Source organism: Arvicanthis niloticus, chromosome 22, assembly GCF_011762505.2.
Source record: "Arvicanthis niloticus isolate mArvNil1 chromosome 22, mArvNil1.pat.X, whole genome shotgun sequence".
NCBI lineage: Eukaryota > Metazoa > Chordata > Mammalia > Rodentia > Muridae > Arvicanthis > Arvicanthis niloticus.
This window is the reverse complement of record NC_133429.1, coordinates 42,487,499-42,501,817: the sequence shown is the minus strand read 5'-3', so window position 1 is coordinate 42,501,817 and position 14,319 is coordinate 42,487,499. Positions and strand designations below refer to the sequence as shown.

The 14,319-nt window shown below is 41.6% G+C and overlaps 1 protein-coding gene across 1 annotated transcript in view; it reads left to right on the top strand.

Annotated features, from left to right (window-relative positions):
* The window catches only part of Msrb3 (methionine sulfoxide reductase B3), a 114,873-nt gene that overhangs the window by 16,938 nt on the left and 83,616 nt on the right, over positions 1-14,319 (top strand). Inside the window, exon 2 of the mRNA XM_076920347.1 lies at positions 7,547-7,672. Coding sequence (XP_076776462.1) covers positions 7,547-7,672 — 126 coding nt within the window. The remainder of the gene's footprint in view (positions 1-7,546; positions 7,673-14,319) is intronic.

Below are 14,319 nucleotides of genomic sequence, written 5' to 3'. Positions count from 1 at the left end.
ACCATATATTGGTTTTTCAAACTTGAATAATATCCAGATATGAAAGCTAAGGGTTCCTCTCCCATTGCTTCTGTATTGTGTCTAGTAGCGTTTACTAGTCTAGTGGTGCTGGGATCTGTTCATTGTTCACTTTACAGCACTGGTGTATTTATTGCCTAGCCTGCGACAGCCCAGAGATACAGCAGAGTGACTCAGATAATATAGAAGCTTTTTTTTTTTTTTTTTTTTCTCATGTGCCAGGTCAAACTTGGCAACCTTTTTTGCTTCATGGCTTCATGGTGTGGCCTTCTTCATCAAACGACTTCTGTTTGGGGGCTTACGTGTGCTCATGAACTGTTACCACGTCCCAGGAGGGAGGAAGAAATTGAGAGCAAGTGACTTCACTTTTAAAGTTCCTCTGACATTACATTCCCTTTCCCACAGTTAAGTTGCATGTTCCGATCCAGTTGCTGGGAGGCCAAGACCTGTGACTGTATGTTGAGCTAACATCCAGGGGGTTCTGTTATGCAGGGAAGATGGATTTTAGGGAGCCATTTTATGGTCAAGTTGGTATCTCTTCTGTGCTTCACGAGATGAAGAGCCCGATGCCTTCAGACTTTCTCCTCATTTTCCTTCTGGCTTTCTTTGCTAGATTCTTTTCATTCTGACGTGTGAAGCTGCTGGTGTTTGCAGTATGTTCAGAGACAGCCAAGTATCTGTCCACGGGTTATTTTTAAAAATAACTTATATTGTTATATATATATATAGCTTATATTGTTATGACATGTGCGCATGTGTGTGGGTGCACGTGTCTGTGCATTTGAGTGTGTGTATGTGGTGTGTGTGTGAGTGTGTATATGTCTGTGAATGTGTGTATGTGTCTGTGTATGTGTGTGTCATGTATACATGAATGTATATATGGTGTGGGAGTGTGTATATGTCTGTGTGTGTCATGTGGTGTGGGTTTGCATATAGGTGTGTGTGTGTGTGTATGGTGTGTGAGTGTATATGTGTGGCATGTGTATAAAAGTGTGTGTCTGTGTATGGTGTTGTTATTGTTGCTGCTGCTGCTTACTTTTAGGTAGAATAAATCGAGACATTTTAAAGATTGCTTTACCTTAGGGCTGGAGTAACTGAATTTTTGGGGGAAGCATCATGGGAAATATATTGTTTTTTCCTTGTATTTATTGATTGGCTACAATGAGAGCATTGTGTCTGTGTGCACTTGTGTGCAGGCTCTCACTTGTTGAGTCAGTAAGAAACTGCAGGGGACATGGTTAATGTCCAGGAAGCAGCAGAGCAGTAGTCACTTTGGGATAAAGGATTTCATTCATTCATTCATTCATTCATTCATTCAGCTTTCACCACAAGTTACTCAACTTTGCCATGGAGTGACTGACCACTTTGCTTTCTGAAGGACTGGGACAGTTAACTCTGTGTGGTTGGGTTAACCAGCAGTCGTCTGGTCTTCAGTGTCTTTTTCTGAGAGGAGAGTCCTCTCCTCGGACCATAAGAGGAGCTTTGGGACAGTTAGTAACGAGGTGACTAATGGGGAGAGCTTTCTGTGATGTCTCTATGACCTTGGCGTCGGACTTCTCATGTTTCTGGAATTCGTTTTCTGAGATGAGTGCACCAGAATTCCTGTCCTTGAGGATTAAACATATATTTATTATTTTAAATTATGTGTATGTGGGTAGATACCCATGAATGCAGGTGCTCATGCAGGCCAGGGGTAAGTGATCGCCACAGAGAAGCTGCTGTTACAAGAAGTTGTGCTGTGACTGCTGGGAACTAATTTGGGTCCCCTAGAAGAGAAATGCTCCCTCGTAACTGCGGGGCGCCCTCCAGCCCAAAGGAATTTTTAATATAGTAGAGGAGATTAAAATAAACTTTCTTCTGGCTCCATCGCTTGCTGCACTGGAACGTCAAACAAGTTTTCACCCGAATCTTAGTTCTGGTTGGAACAAAGGATCGCAGATACCAACCGCTGCACATGCTCAAGTCATCCTTGTTTGTACTACGTACTCTTTGTGGGCCAGTTGGAAGGTCTAGTCCTTGTTTCCTTACTCCGGGGTCACGGTTAACAGAGCTGCTCTGGACTAACTGTAGAGCTGGGATTGTTACAGAAGAAAAGCAATCGCTGTATGGTTTCACACCAACAGCTGAGAGGCTGGGAAAAGTGCCACTTTTAACATCTCTGTGGCCAATGTACTGCTTGGAACGTGTCATGCAGCCTCTCTACCACCAGGGGGCAGAAGCAGAAACTGCATTCCCAGCGTGGGAAGTGGAGAGCCAGAAATAACAGGAGAATAGCAAGCAGTAGGAGTAGCTACCTCGGAACCACACATTTAGACTCACCGAGTTCAGGCACTTGAATCCGGTTACTATTCATAGTAATATGAAATGCACAGTGCAAATATTTAAATAACATGAAGTAGATAACCTGCGGATAAAAGCACACAGCGCATACACAAACTGATACCACTGTTATCTAGAAGCCTTGAGAAAACAAGGCGTTGGGGGCTTTGAGGAAGGTCAACTCTAGAGCTTTATAGCTCTCTGTCAAATTGCAAGCATATGGAAGGTGGAGACTAAATATGAGAGATTGGTCCATAATGGAGAGAGTAAGCGAGTCAGAAACCCAGAGGGAGCTGAAGGACCAGATTGGAAAGCATACTTACTTTGGGAATAAAAGGAAATAGTGTAAGAGATAAAGACAGGGTTTCTGCACAGGGAGAAAGAGATCATCGGCCATATGAGTTGCTGCCAGGAGGCGCTATGCCTCTGTTCCATGGGGTCTGTAGTATTTACAGGTGCTGTGTGCTTCTCTAATGGCTGATCTCACAAGCTCCGTGTTTACAGAGGGGCCTTGCAAACCTCAGAGTAAAACACCTCACTGAAATGTAATGTAGTTAGTGAGGGTCTTAGCATGATCTCAAGGACTCAAAAAGAAAAACCAGAACAGCAAAAAGAACCAACTGAAACACCAGATCTAAACTGGGCCCGGGGAGGTGGAGGGACATGAGGTCGAGGCCTGCCTGGGCTATAGACTGTGTCAAAGGCCAGCAAGACCCCATTTCACATAAAAAGCAACAGAAATGCCTGAAATGAAGCGTGGTGACAGAGGGATTGCCTAGAAGGGGCAGGGCCCTAGGTTCAGTCTCCAGTATCCTTCCCAGAAAGTATTTTTCTTTTTATATAAAAATTAAACTGCTGGGAGCTGGAGCAATGGCTCAGAGGTAGAGCACTGACTGCTCTTCCAAAGGTCCTGAGTTCAATTCCCAGCAACCACATGGTGGCTCACACCATCTGTAATGGAATCTGATGCCTTCTTCTGGTGTGTCTGAACATAGCTACAATGTACTCACATACATAAAATAAATAAATCTTAAAAAAAAAATGAAACTGCTTTCTGTGGGGTTTTCTGTCTTGTTAATGTTTTTTATATATTAAGAAAAATAGTAGGGTACCTGAGTTCAGATCTCTCAAATGCATGTGAAAAGAAAGAAAAAATTTTTTAGCTGAAGTACATATATAAAGTAGAAGCTATAAACTGAGACGTCAAAGGCCCTATGAGAACAGTGCAAAGGAACGTTTTGCAGTGTGGTAGAAAAGACATTTTAAAGCAGTGGTTCTCAACTTTCCTATTTTTAATTTGGAAATTGACAGACTTGGGTGTTCTTAAAACCCAGGCTTCTGTGCAACAGAGCAGAGTCTCTGCTTAGCAAAGGTGGCGCCATCAGTACCCATCCGGCTGCTGACTTCATGGGGCAGCTAAAGGAACTGCCCATCCACTCAGCCAATAACAGTTGAACATAATGAAGTGTGTGTCGGCCTGTGAGGCGGAGAACAATGTTTCCAATCGAACTTTATAGCAGGTGTTTTAGTTAGAGGTTCTGAGATGCCACGGTAACATTTCTACTAAAGGAAATGGGGAAAGTGGTGGTTCGAAACTGCTCCTGTCAGCAGAGCATTTTCTGTCAAGGATGGTCTTTATTTTAAGATTGCTTTCCTGGTTCTTGCTGTCAGCACACCTTATTATTTCTGGAGAAGAAGAAGATTGTGGTGAGATCTGAGTGTTATGTTTTTAAACATTTTCCTTGACAACATTCTGATTTGCCATTGACTTTCATCGTCTGGGGGAGAGTGTTTGTGAAAACCCCTCATGTATTCTTTGCATTTGTTGGCGAGGGATCCGACCTTCAGGGCTGACACTTCAAGTACACGGGCACAGTCAGCTCTATCTGGAACTAATTATCAGCTTGGTGAATTCTCTGGATTCCCCAGTAATGCTCCTTCTTGCTAGTACATTGTTCAACTTCAGGGCAGAGAGGAGAAGGGGGAGTCGGGGAGGATCCAAACCAAAAGTGCTAGCAAACTGAGTTCAGACATGATCTGGACATTAAAATTGAGGTAGCAGGGGTATTGATAGGAAAGTAGAAATTTTTGAAATCACAGGGCATTGGAATTATCTTTGAATTTTAAGTGAGGATGCTTTTCAGCATCCCTCCCGTTATAGCCCTTGTTAGCAATTATACATTGTAACAGATTTTAATTCCTTTAAGCATGGTTAGCAAGGCAACTGGTGGAGACAACACTGGAAATGAGATGCCTTGAACAACCAGTTTCATAGGTTAATCATTTACCTTGAGTCTTCTACTCAGGAAGCAACTGAGTGCTTGGTTGTCACGAGTTGAGTAGTGGGATACAAAAATGAGAGAAGGTCCCCTCCCTGCCCTGCAGAGTTAATTTAGAGGAGAAAGGTTGAAAACGCACCAGTGTCTTGAAAACTGCCATGGGAGAGGCCGGGGGCTGGTCGGGTGTTCTGTAGGGTCTAGCGCTGGAAAAGTTAAGCTATGGTCAGCAGACGGTGGGAGCAGGTAGCAGAGAGCACAGACTCACAAGGGAGACCTGGAAGTAACAGGGAGAGTCAGCTTGTGTGTGTGTGGGGTGGGGTGGGGGGGAGGATGATGAGCAGTGGACCCACAGATCCATGGGATGAGATAGGATGTGATCAGAAACACAAGAAAGTAGCATGGGGTTGGATGGGTGGGGAGGAGGGATGGACCTGGGAGGAGCTGGACAGAGAGGAAACCAGGATCAGAATGTACTGCTGGAAAATGTATTTTTCATAAATGTTTTCCAACTCATGTAATACTAAACACAGCAAATATTTGACAGCTAGCTTTTTTTCTGAACATATACCACATGCTAGGAGCAGTCCTTTTAACTAATTGCTTTAGGTTTTCTTAGAGTTGGGGAAGCAAAGGTTAGTGACTTGTCCAAGGTCGTACAAGTAGTTACAGATACTGACAGGGTTCCAGCAAGGCAGCCCGGCAACAAAGCTTGCATACCCAGACTGATGGGCATCTTCCTGGAAATGGGCTGTGTATCTTACGGCTGCCATCAGCATCTGCTCTTTATTGCAAGTGTAAAAATACACCCCTTCTCTCTCTTCCCTCAAAACCTCAGCCCATGCTTCTGTCCCCAGACTGCCCACACTAGAGGCACATTTCCTGGGTGCTTCTGTTTGAAGGAGCTAAGCGGGGTATGCAGACACAGGCAGCAATCTTTAGAGCTGCCTCTCGGTCTATGGCTCAGACACATATTCTCACTCCACAAGCATTCTGCAAACTTGCCTGCCTTTTCTAACATTACTTGTGAGCATTCACATAACTTAGGTTGTATCAGTTCCCAGCCTATCACATGGGAGATTTGCGAGCGGCTCACACCATGACAGGTTGTGCTCCTTCATTCTTGAGCATCTGAAAAGACAAGGTGACTGTGACAGTAATTCTGTCCTTTGCTTCACCGTGTGGGTACTAGTGTGGCACTTCCAGGGTCGACTCTAAACACAAAAATCCACACAAAGCAGTTTAACATCCCCCCCACCCCCAAACTGGGCAAAACCAATTTGCCACTAGATGGAGCTCTAGCTATTTGGGTAGGGGGAAAAAGGCAGCTGAGGAGGGACTGTTAAATCCCAGTCACTTTGAGCCCCTGGTATTTGCAGTCCTTGGCTTTTAATTGTAGAAAGCATCTTTGTTCTTTGCCTGACCTGTGGAGTGACGTCACTGCCTTTTTTCCTGTGTGCTGGCTTTGACACAAGCCAGATGGCCACAGTGATCCGTAGGCGCCCAGGCTGCCTGGTACAGCGGTTGATGAAACAGAATAGGAAGACGTTTTATGGTCAGCTGCGGGAGCACAGAGAGGCCGCAGCTTTGCTAAGTAATTACACTTACTGCACATACTTTATCCCTCACGGGGAAGGGTCTCATGGAAAAAAAAAAAAAACTCTACATTTTTATTTATGGTGTTGTGAGGTATAGACCTTTGATCTTTTATTAGCCAGTAGTCTGCTACAAAGGCATGCAGTCTTTGCCTGCTCCGCAGTCACTCGTGAAAATGACATCTTTATTTATGTCTAACGGTTCTTTCAGGCTGCGCATTGTGATTCTTACCCCCCGCCCCCCATACCTCCAGTTAGTAACACAAAAATGTTTTAGTTCTGTAGTGAGTTTAGTTTGGAGAAGTCAGAGTTCAGGCATGTTAATACAAGCAAATTTCGGTCAGACATACTCCAGAGCGATTTGGTCAAATATATTACTGTTTATTACGTGTTTGCTCTTCAAGGGGGTCAGGAGAGTCCAGGAAAAGACTTTTATTTCAGGATGGGGAATGGAGGAGGTGGCGGAGAGAAAATGAGCAGGACATTGGTTTCATTCCATCTTTGGACATTAGGCAGTTGAAGTTATTTAACATGATGATTTTAAATAAAACACGAGAGATTGATAATCACCGAATATTTTCTACTTTCATTTGAAGTTAGTCCACACCAATCACAGCCCTGCGTGAGATGCTTATGCACCAATCACAGCCCTGCGTGAGATGCTTATGCACCAATCACGGCCCTGCGTGAGACGCTTACGCACCAATCACAGCCCTGTGTTGTGTGCCTATGAAAATCCCACAAGTAGGACTTTTGTCTGAAGTTTAACACCGTATAGTTTGGGGATTCTTCTACATGATTCATTTCCAAAGACTTCAGTAAAATATTTTTTACTCTTTTCAATGCTGGGTCATGAGCTCCACTCCCAGAATTTTATTTAGAAGGTATAAATCACAAAATTCAACGAAAGGGCACGTTCCCTATGCTTTCTTCAAATTTAGCAGTTTGTGGAGTGAAGTCCTATAGTTGTTCTTAGTTTTTTTTTTTTTTTTTTTTTTTTTTTTTTTTCCTTGTCTTAAAGGGCAAGTCTCTATGTAAGGACACATTCTGGCTCTGCTGTCAAAAGAACATTTCCACACTGCGTTTGCTCTGTGTCCTTGGATCGTTGAGCCTCAATTCCACTCACATAGGTATTAGGGATAAAACCAGCCTCCTCAGCGTAGTGCAGGAATTCATGATGACGGCGAGAGTCAGCTGTTCATCCGGAACCGAGGCACCGTGGTTTATTAGCACTGAGCGTGGGCTTAGCCCTAGATAAACCCAAGCCATCAGTTCCATGAGTGTGCCTACCATTTGTGGGTTTTGATTCGTTGTTTTTGTTTTCTCTCTCCTACTTAGCTTTTGCCGCTGCCTTCGCCTCCGGGTTTGTCGCTGAAGATACCACAGAGATGTCTGCCTTCAACCTGCTGCACTTGGTGACGAAGAGCCAGCCCGTGTCCCCGAGAGCCTGCGGGCTCCCCTCAGGTTGTATTGTCCATTGTAGGGCACCGGGCTGAGTGGGTATTTCTGCTGTGGGAAATGGTACACAAGCAAGTTTTACTAAACTCCATCTCTCTTATTTGGACCCTAATTTAAAGATGGAGATCGGTTACAACCCCTCACTCTACTCCGAGTAACATTCATTTCCATGGTCCTTTCAATATTGGAGATACCGCCCAGTTCCCTTATACTGTAGCTATGAAGAAAAGATTTTCTATTAACAAGAACCAAATAAGCAGAAGGAATATAGCTTGTTTCAAACTGGTTCCAAAATTAGAACCACTGGGGCTGGAGAGATGGCTCAGAGGTTAAGAGCACTGACTGCTCTTGCAGAGGTCCTGAGTTCAGTTCCCAGCAACCACATGGTGGCTCACGACCATCTGTGATGGGATCTGGTGCCCTCTTCTGGTGTGTCTGAAGACACCTGCAGTGTACTCACATACATAAAATAAATAAATAATACTTAAAAATAAAAATAAAGTAAGAACCACTATACTTCTTATTTTTAAAATGTGATTTTTAAGCACTTAAACCAAAGAAGTATAAAAGTTCAAACTTTCACTGTGTGTCTATTCCACACAGTGAAAGTTAGTATTTCAATTTTAATTTCATTTTAATTATTTAATTTAAAATATTATTAAAATTTCAATTTTAATATGAAATTTGCAATGGCCAAATGTTTTATTTCAGTGAATATGATTGTTAATATAATTTATAGTCCATTACCGTATATATCTTTACCCATATATTGGTTAGAGAACTTAACTGTGTTATTAAACACTAAGAATCGAATGCACGCCGTGAGCAGTGGGATGGCTCAGTTGATTGGCTTTTCAACAAGTAGAAGAGAGAAATAAAACCGTACGAGGCCCTCTGACCATAGACGGTATGGCTAGACCGGACATGTGTGTGCCTTGGGCAGAGTAGGGAACCAGAGCAAAGTGATCCTAGCTGCTTTCTGTAGGGAAGTAAGTTCTGGAAGGGAGGTGGGTCTCTGGAGCTTAGGAGGTCTGATCGCAAAGCATGCGCAGTGGTTAACTGCATGGCCCAGAGTGGGGATATTTCCAGAACATGAAGTAGCGCGAGCAAGACATGAAGAAAGAAATGAGTGGTCTGTGTGGGTAGCCGGGGAAGGCAAGAACAAGTGGAAGAGGTGAGGAAGGAAATCCAGGCACATTGGAGAGCTGGGAATGATGTGCCCGACCGAAGTTATCTTGGGCATTCTATACATCCAGCTGGCGGAGCGTGGAGGAGGGCCTACATAGCTACGCTAGGGCTTGAGATGGCAACTTGGTTTCAAGTGTCAGAGAAGGCACTTGTAAAAAGTTGATTTTATGTTGTTGATCTATGACAACTCATGAATGGGGCAGCGTAATGTACGGAGCCCCGCCCCCAACTCCATTGACACCGTTGCCCCTGCTCTGCACGTCCTGCGCTGGCCCCATGTCATACAGCAGATGGATTTGAGGCTGCGCGGTGGCGTCAAGAGTTGAGAGTCTTGAAGATGGTGGTAAGAGCAGATGGGAAAAGGTAAGGGTGGATTACAGGAAGAGGCAGGCTGTAGACCTGGTGAGGCTCACCCATTGTACTGTTTGCACATGAGGGAAACTGCAATTCACCACCGTCTTTCTACCATATGGCAGTTTTCCATTGCTGTAGATACGTGCAACAACTGGACCACAAACGTACAGCTGAGGCTCGTGCCCGTTTTCCCCCGTTGTAAATGCAGCCCTGCACGCAGTTTCGTAGGGCGGGTTTGCTCTCCACAGTGGAGGCACAGAGTGTACAGAAGTAACTTACAAAGAGCAGTGTATTCCTGAAAATATAACAGGCTCGTCAAGTGTTCCATAAAGGAAACTGTTGAACTGAAATACAAATAGCTTGAACTTTTGATAACTAAACAATTCAGAGAGAAATTCAACCAAATCGGTAAGGAGCAAACCACGTCAGTCCAGTGCTTGGCAAAGCAATTCTGGATCCAGACTGATGGAAATTGGAATCTGGCGTTGTCTCTTACTGTCTGGACGTCTTAGTTCCCGTATTTTCAAAGGAAAGACAATAATAGATCCTGCCCAAAATGGTCGCATTAAGTAATTAAGTAATAAATAAATAAGTAATAAATAAGCCTAGGACACTGCCCGGCCCAGAGTAAGCTCCATAGATATTTTCGCTAGGCTCACTACACAAACCCATATATTTATATCCATTTGGATTTATATTTTTCCACAAAAATAGGCTTTTAAAAACATTTTAATGTGAATAAATACATTTTCATTTAACTACTTTTACTTTCACAGGAACCACAAATGCACGTTGCTTGAGATATATAACCTATCTTCAACTATTGTCTCTTTTGAACACTGATGTGTGTGTGTGTGTGTGTGTGTGTGTGTGTGTTACCTCTGTGCATCTCTGGCAGTCAGGTAACAACTTACGGGTGTGTTGTTTTCTCTACCCATTGTTCCCAGGGATTAAACTCAGGTCACCAGGCTTGGCTGCATGTGCCTCTACCTACTCAGCCATCTTGCCAGTCCTCAACCTGTGTTTGATGTGTTTCTTCTCTGTGGATGTTCTGTGAATATATGTGTCTTCCGTTCTCACCTCCCCATAGTGACAAAAACCCAGAGAAACCCTTTATCTTTCTCCCCTTGGACTTACAGATGCATTTTGACTGGCAAATGGATTGGTTTGAATTTCTCTAACTTTCAAGGGTCACTCGTGTTTGAAGCGTAATGGGCTTGTTATCTGTTCCTCTAGTGGGATTTTACTCTTTGAGCGGCAGGCACGCCGAAGAAGTTGTTAGATTTAGCAACAGTGATACAAACTAGTTGAACTTTCAAATTTAAAAATGTCATTTGGATGAGAACCCCAACCTTTATGACTTGGTACAAAGAAGAAAAGAGAGCAAAATGGGAGGCATAGGAAATTAAGATGAAAATTTTATTTCTTGCTTTAAATCCCTGTTCCTTGGCCCAAAACCATTATGACAGAAATGTCTGTAAATCAAAAAAGATTTTGGTTAACTTATCCCCATTAAATTTGAGTGCAGAATAATAATTCAATATTTAATAACAAATTAATTTTGAATAATTACTTAACATTGAGTTATACATTGATTTTGAATAATAATTCAATGTGAAAAAGCTCGAGAGCTGAAAGGAAATAATGATTGAAATAGGCCTCTAAGACTGATCGTAACTGGGCCGGCCTGCATGAAGGCTGTATCTCAGAAGTGATTTATCACTTTTCAGCTCTGGTTTGCCTTTCTCCTTATTTTTTTTAATAACGCGTAATTTTAACTTAGAGCTTATTAGGTGCATCTGAGTTATGGTTTGCTCATGTTTGTCATTAAAGGTAATTTTTCTCACTCAGAATTTCTTGGTAACTTCCTACAACAGCTTCCTGAAAGTAGAAAGCACAAGGGCCGGAGCAGAAACTTTGACCACAGCTCTGTCACTGGCTTGTGAGTGACCCTGAGCACATCTGTGAACCTGACCAGATTTCATTCTCTTCTTCTTTAAATGAAGAAGAGAAGTTAGATAATCCGTTCCATTATGAAATTCTGTGGTTTTTTTCCTTCTTAGCTTACAGCTTTAATTTTTGGTTTGAGGTGAATGACATCCCAAGTGTCAGTACGAATTATTACTCTAGACTTACAGAAAAGTCTGCTGGGTAATGCTTGGACATTAGAATCCCTGGTCACTAAATCAAGATGAAAGGATTATCCGAAGAGGGATTGTGTAGCAAAATTTGATACACAGTTTTAATACTAGAGAAAATTAGGTGTTACGGTAGGCCTAGTCAGACATCAGGGTAGTCTTTAGTCAACTAGAGGTGCCTGTCTAGATAGGCCTGATTCTAGTGATAAGTCACACGTAACAGCATGCATACAATAAATAGTCGAGACGTTGATGTCACTTCATCGGCATGTTTAACAAGCCAGCCCGCGACTATTAGGTTGTTTGTGAAGAAGATATAACATAGCGGTCTAGTGAATAAATTAAAACTCCCAAGGGCACATTGTGAAAATGGGGTTTGAAATACATAGACCAACCTCTGTGTGAGTAGAACTGTGTGAACCAGGGGCTTGTGACCCCAGAACGTGGCACAGTGTCTGCTGGTTAGTAAGTATTTCTTAAACAAATAGTAAACATCTGGAAAGTTTATGTGTATATGAAGTCATAACTATAACAAAGAGTAGGCACTCATTTGAGATTACTTCATAGGAAGATTAAAAGTAAAGTTTATAGCTCATGTGCCTTTCAAATTTATTTTAAAAAGACAATTTATTCTCATTTTATTATATTTTTATAATATAGTGGATTGTCTTAGATATAGACCATAATATTTTCAGTAAAATAACAAAATGACAGCACAAACTCCATATATATATACACACATATACATACACAGACACATATAAACACACACATATATATACACACACATATATATATACACATATACACATGTATATATACACACATACATACACACATATACATGTACATGTATATACATACGCACATATAAACACACACATATATGTGTATGTATATATGTGTGTGTATATATATGTACCATCTAGAATTTCTTTGCCTTTTTCTCTAAAATAATATGAGTTTGTTGGCTTATTAACTGTTTGATGTGCATACATAGATTTTGTACTTACTATGAGAATCAAGAGCTCTGGCTCACCTGTTCACAGATGTGGAGCAAATTAGTATGTTCATACTTTATCCTTAGTATGTTCGTATTTTATCCACTTCAAGCAATGTTTACTACAGATGCACACGATGGCATCTCTGTAAAGTAAAAAGCACGATTTTCAATTAAAACTGACAATAGTTCATTAGTAACAACTGGTGTTACATCTCCTTTAAAAACCTCCCGCTTACCCACTGGAACAAGTCCCCTTTCTGTGTTAGGCCTGTTAAAACCCGGACCACCTCTATGGGCCTCTGGCAGACACTATGGTCTTCCAGGAAACAAGACAAAACAAGAAAACCAGTTTTGTGAACACAATGTGTTAGTAGTTTCAAGTTTTCTGTTGTCCTTATTCTGAAACTCCTTGGCTCTGTGAGTGGCGTTCAGAGTCTGTTCTCAGACAGACAGAAGACCACTGTGACCCAGGTCAGGATTCAGTGGTCCTTGGTTCTCTCTTGGTGTCACTAGTACAGTTCTGTCCTGTATGCCCACCGTTTTTTACAAATCCATCTCACCAAGCTTTTTAATTATACTAACATTTTTGAAGAATTACACACACAGAAACACAAATATATATGGTGTGTGTGTATGTGTGTGTGGGTGTGTGCGTGCGTGCTCACACAAATGAGCATGCAGTTCTACAGGCTTGATGTGGGGCCTCATACATGCTATGTACACTAACAGGCCAGGACTGGTTTGTTTGTTTGTTTGTTTGTTTTTAAAGAGAAATTGCTTTAAAAACAGAGTTACCTTTCAACATAGTTTTCAACAGAATTAGAAATCAGTTACCCGGCCTTCCAGTAGGTGGCGCTGGCTTTACATTTCTTGCACAGCTTGCACGGCAGTGTTAGCATTAAACACTTAGGTGCATTGTAAAAATCTGAAAGTATGTAAGGAATATATCCAGCTAAGAACATATGGATTTACAAACCACACTTTCCCTGCCTATACTGTGCTCCAACTGTATGTGTAGACCGAAACCTTTTCTGTTTTCAACAGGACTCCAAACTCCCTTTGCTTGGACGTTTCTTGGAAATGTCTTTCATATGTAGACTTTCTACAAACTAAAACAAGTTTTCGTAAATTAACTTATCTTGTACCAAATAGCTGATTTAGCAGTAATTTATAGCTTTATATGCGGCTAAATTTTCTGCAGCAGACCACCCAGGAATTAAAGAAAACTATACACTTTGTTTTGCCATGTTTTGGATTTTTATAGAATCTTGAGATGTTATTAGTTAAACATGTTGAATGTTAAGCATGGATCCGTTTTTGCATGAATGAAATATTTTAGTTTAAAACTTATATTTTAAATGTTTATTAATGGGTTGATTAATGAGTGTTTTTGAAACAAGAATTACTAGCTTTATAATACAGTAAAGCTTCAGTTAATACTGAAACCTTGATATGTGGCATGTGTTTTAAAAATTATTTGTAGAGAATGCGTATTTTGTCACGGCTGATTTGTCACAAAATAACGTATATGTATAAATATAAGGTGTTGGGCATATGCCTTATTAAACTTGGCTAAATGGCAAATAAATGGATAATTATAAAATCCATAGCACCGTAGAACAGTCAAGAGAGGCATGGAGAATATTTTAAACACATCTCAGTATCTTCTTTGAAAATTAAGTATAACAACGACTGTAAAGGATATAAAACATCACTGTCTCCAACAGTCCTACAGGGTTAGCAAGTCAGGACAAGATGAACATGGAGACATTGCATAGATAGGATGTTTCTGTGCTTACACATGCTCACATTATGTCATGAAAAAGATCAGAGAGGAATGGTCTCAAAGGGATCTTACCCTCAACCAATGTGTATGAGGAAGAAGCGAGCCAGAGGTAACTGCAGAACATACCTGATCATACCTGTGAGGTTTTGTCACCCGTCTTTCTCAGCTTATAGTTTCAACTGAA